At 42.2% G+C, this 5,296-nt stretch overlaps 1 protein-coding gene across 1 annotated transcript; it reads right to left on the bottom strand.

Annotated features, from left to right (window-relative positions):
- Positions 1-1,493: 1,493 nt before the first annotated feature.
- LOC311041756 (trypsinogen-like protein 3) lies at positions 1,494-5,296 on the bottom strand (the record flags this gene model as incomplete). The annotated part of the gene is made up of 5 exons (XM_084052243.1): positions 1,494-1,700; positions 2,459-2,589; positions 3,757-4,010; positions 4,365-4,509; positions 5,257-5,296. The coding sequence occupies 5 exons, from the start codon at positions 5,294-5,296 to the stop codon at positions 1,494-1,496; spliced, it is 777 nt and encodes a 258-aa protein (XP_083908369.1).

The raw sequence follows: 5,296 nt of genomic DNA, 5'->3' as shown, positions 1-5,296 counted from the left end.
CTCTCTCCCCACTATCTGTGTCTTTTTTTGGATGGAATAGAATTCCCTCAAGTATCCTTAGCATTTACTGCCATCTAGTGGTAATATGATGTACTAAAACTTTTTTTTAAGAGAATACCAGTTGAGAATCATGACCTCAGGCAATCACAGGAAGCAACCATTTGAATTTAAATTGCTCCATAATATTTCTCCATCATGTAGTTTTGTGGGTTTTCACTCAGGCTTGCAGCTTTTATTTTTATTTTGAACAAGACAGTGAGCACAGAGCTGGGCGTGCCGTGCACCGACTGTTCATCATAGACAATGACATTCTGTATGCCAGACACACACACACACACACACACACACACACACACACACACACACACACACACACACACACACACACACACACACACACACACACACACACACACACACACACACACACACACACACACACACACACACACACCAAGGAGCACACTGATGCACTATATTATGTATGATGGGGTCTATTACAGTAAATCAGTTGTGGGAACATTTGCTGTATCAAAAAGAGGAGAAATGCCACAGTAACCGCTGTAATGAAATCAGTGAACCCCGCACATATATTCTGCGCCGTTATCTTTATTGTATTCATATACACAATTACGTTTCCATTTATGGACACACGGCTTTGAATATGCGTTCAGTGCTTTCCATTTAAATAAGCACTGCCGAAAATAGGTTGTGCTGCATTTCCATTTGCGAGAGAGGCGGTCACAGAGCCAATCTTTTTTTTTTTACAGTGACTCAGTGGGCGAGCAAGTTCAGCCTCTGGCTCAAGGACATGTTGACAAGGAGGACACATTCACTGTGGCAGGGATCAAACTTGTGACACTTCTGTCATGTCACAGGACAGTACCTCAAATCTCTAGTCTATATAACTTTCCTCTCACGACTGCTGCGTAATTATCAGCAGTGGTGGAAAGCTACTAAGTACATTTACTCAAGTACTGTACTTAAGTACACTTTTGAGGATTTCTTTTACTTTACTTGAGTATTTCCAATTTTCAATACTTTTACTTCTACTCCACTACATCTCAGCGGCAAATATTGTACTTTTACCATACAATTATACTTAGTTATAGATTTGTATAATTATTATTACAAAATGTACATTAACCACTTCAGCCCTATATGGCCATTTGAAAATAGCAGATCTACAAGCTCACAATGCGTCGCGATGCGACGCATTGTGAGCTTGTAGATCTGCTATTTTCTAAAGTTTTTTTTTTATACATTTGAAAACTTGTGAAATGGGACATTCTGCATAATGAGTACTTTTACTTTTGTACTTTAAGTATATTTTGTTACCAATACTTTTGTACATTTACTCAAGTACATTTTTAATTCTGGACGTTTACTAACAGAGTGTTTCTACATTGCAGTATTGATACTTTTACTTAAGTTAAAAAAAAATTGAGTACTTTTTCCACCACTGATTATCAGGCACATTGCATGCAAGGGTTTTATTGCGGTGTCCCCACAGGCCAGGTAGTCTTAGGCAGCGCAGTGGTCGTGAAGGGCGTGTATCTGTCCATCACGCTGGCGATCCAGCCGTTGTATCTGCACAGCTTGGTGTAGACACTGGGGTGGGCGGGGTCGCTGCAGCCACGTCTGAGCCAGGACAGGCCCTGCAGCTGACCACCGCACTCCATCACACCGCCACTGTCCGTCTGGAGGACGAGGAGGAAGAAGAGAGGAAGAAAGGGATGGTAAGGGAAGGAGAGGGAGTCGGGGAAGGAAGGATGGAGGGTGGGAGAGATGAAAGGACAAAAAAGGAAGGGGAAAAATAGAGGGAAAGAGGGAACAAAGGAAGAGAGGTCAGGAGGGAGGGTAAGGAAGAAAGAAAAAAGAGAGGAAGGAGGGAGAGAAGGATGGTGGATAGGGAAGGAGGGAGTTGGGTATATAGAAGGACAAGGGAAGGGCATGAAAGAAGAGAGGGAAAGAGTTTAAAGGAGGGTGAGAGAGAGAGAGAGAGAGAGTTCATGGTTATTTATCCATTGATGAATAGCTTTTGTATTTAGATGCTTGGGCAATCACACCAGTGACTTTCATGGCAACAAAGCAAGGGGAATTGAAAAGAAGTCAGGGAGAGAATGAAAGAGGGAGAGAAAGAAAGATGGAGAGGGCAACACGGGCATCAGAGGAAGAGCATGAGTGGTCAAGGGGACACATACTGTAGATAGAGATGAAAGAGACACAGCAGTGCATTATAGTAGTAAACTATTGCAGGATTATGATGCTCTCGTCCATGCCAATTATGCTGACTTACAGCATCCCGGACCCTATAGCATCCCTATTCTGGGTGCGAACATTCAGCGAAAATAGCAGATTTACAAGCTGTGAGCTTGTAGATCTCCTATTTGGTGTAAAATAGAGGGGAAAAGGAGGGGACCGAATAGAACCCTGGGGGACCCTGTTGTGTACCCACCAAGCAGTTGTCGGTGTCGTATCGACCAGCACATATCATTCTGGGGCTCCAATAGAGGTCCCCTGGGAAGGTGCTCATGCATGTTTGGTCATCCACAACAGGCACTGATATACACTTCAGCTGAGATGAGACTGTGAAGAGAGGAAGGAGGAGAGACTGAGTATCCGTATCAAAACACACACAAACACACACATGCACGCACACACGCAGACAGGTGTATACAGACAAATCATGGACGGCATTTCCTCTGATGCACTGTACCCCACACAGTAAAATCTTCAGCGTTAAAGGATCACACCGGTGGTCTGTCATCATGTGTAGCCCATTGACTATGACTCTACTCTACTCTACTACTATTGGCTATGACTCTATATATGACTTACACCGTGACTATGACCAATGGTATTGTTGAATTCTATTCATTTCAGTGTAGTATGTCAATCAACTTGATTTGAAACGAGGGAATCCAACAAGCTAAATAATACAATTGTGTTATTATCACAGCGTTTAATGCATTTTAAAATAGTATTGGTTTAAAAATATCTAGCAGAAGATTGTCCCCGGAGAAAAGATTTACCACCACAATTAACATGTTAATAACTTATTAGTGGTACACTTATTTTTGGCCAACATCGACAAGTTTGGTAAAAAAGAAATGTCATAACTTTGGACAAAATGTAAACAAACATCTAAACTTAAAGCAATTAACAATGACATGTATTGCCATGTATGGACCTTTCATTTGTTCCTAAGGCCTCCCTACTCCTAGAACACTTCTACATTTTACAACAGTGTAAACATTCTGTTCAGCAGCATGTTTTATGGTGTGGCTGAAAGGGGCCAGCTGCCCAGAGCAGCGTCCCAAGGACAGTAGCCCAATCACAGCAAACTAATACAGCTCAGCTGAGTGAGCTGACACTGCTGACACCTATCACAGTCATTTCAAAAGTAGATGGACAGCGAACCACACAGCGTAACTGACATTGCTACACCAATTTATAGTCCCCATAAAAGTAGATCAATCACAGCGAAAATCACAGCTCAGCTGATGCTGCTATGCCACAGCCCAGCACTCTAAAACCTTTGACTTTCAGTCTGTTTCTACCACTAGTCCACCTACAATATACATGAATAGTAAATTAACAGTACATTTTTATTATAATATATTATAATAAAGTGTTACCCAACTAGAAATATCAACATCAGAAATAAGACATAAGGTCCTAGACTACATCATCAGATGTCTGCTAAGCCCCCCTGCCCTCTGATTTGAACTGAAATACATGAAATGTACTCACAGGAATTTCGGCTGGTGTGGCCCCAGCCGCTGACTGTACAGGTCTCTCCTGGCTGTGGGCAGCGTGTGGGCAGCTGGAGGGGCTGGACGAATGGGGTGAGGCGAGCGGGCGCAGACAGACGGACCATGGTGAGGCTGTGGAGGGGCGAGCGGTACGGGCTGTGATGGATCACCTCCGCCACCCGAATGTGCTGCTCCGTCCCCTCCTGTACGCTCAGGTCATGTTCCCCCAGAGATGCTATAGTGTTATAGGGTCTGGAGAAGAGAAGAAGAGATAGTATAGAACAGTGGTTCTCAGACTTTTTAGCTCGAGACCCAAAAGAGAAACACTTGCCTTACCTAAACAAGTGAAAATAGCAGATCTGCAAGCTTGTGGATCTGCTTTTTCACTACTTCTTAGACTTTATTTTATTTATGGAAATTATTAGATCTTTCAAATTTTATTTTTTAAATACTTTTGAAAAATGTTGGAATTGTATTTAATTGATGAAAAGTTGTTGAAATAATATATATATATATACTTTTTTTATGTAGGAAAATTTGACATTTACTCTCGAGTCGCACAGCACAAAAGTGCAATAGTACTAGCAACCATGCAGCAGCATCTACCTGGGGTTACAGGTGTAGGAGGAGGTCACCAGCCACCACTCGTTGATGAGGGCACCGCTGCAGGATGCTCCTCCGCCATTCAGTCTGACCTGCCATGGTCTGGAGTGAGGCTCACACTCCTTGTCATCTTCAAACGGAGCTGCCCCTGTGTTAGGCACTGAGACAAACACATCAGTTTTACCACTTAAGTAAGTCCCATTTATTTTTCTTCTACATACTGTAACATACATGACATACAGTAAGTAACGGAGGGGGAGACAAAAAGGGGGCGGGGCACTTCATCCATTGTCAACCTGATCTTCATTATAATTGGTCCTCACTAATGCTAATTGTAAGATGGCACAGTTTAAAAGTCTACTCACTCTACGTCTCATTGGTGGGTTATGGACAGTTCAGAAACCTGCCTACCAATGACATCAGCGATGAGGACTCCAAGCTAATAGAAACTACAGCCTTTCTCCACCTGAACAATTAGCATGCTGAAATATATTGTTCTTGTAAAAAGAAAAAAAAAAATCAAAATCTTGTTTGAAAAGACCAAACTGCATGTTGTCACAGGTAGGCAGGTTTCTGACCTGTCCACAGCTCTCCTCTGAGACACAGTGAGGAGACAGAAATGGTGGCATCTTATTATGAGCATTAGTGAGGAGCAATGACATGAAGATGGGTGATATGGTCCTTGAAGCCCTGTATACTTTGTCATATGAAGAATAGTGAAAATAGCCAATGCAAGCTCACAATGGCCTGGAAATTGTTTTAAAAAACATTTCTAAGATCTAATTTTCATTTAAATAAATACAACATTAGGTTGCTGCCTATAAAAGGACATTACATACATACAGTGTATTGGTCAACAAAATATGAAGTCATTCAGGCAGTGTTAAATACGTACCAGTGAATCCTAAAGCAATGACCAGAACCAGTAGCTTCAT

This window comes from Gymnoscopelus microlampas, assembly GCF_963454915.1.
Source record: "Gymnoscopelus microlampas genome assembly, chromosome: 3".
Taxonomy (NCBI): Eukaryota; Metazoa; Chordata; class Actinopteri; order Myctophiformes; family Myctophidae; genus Gymnoscopelus; species Gymnoscopelus microlampas.
Note: the sequence above shows the minus strand (reverse complement) of the source record. Positions and strands in the feature narration are given on the sequence as shown.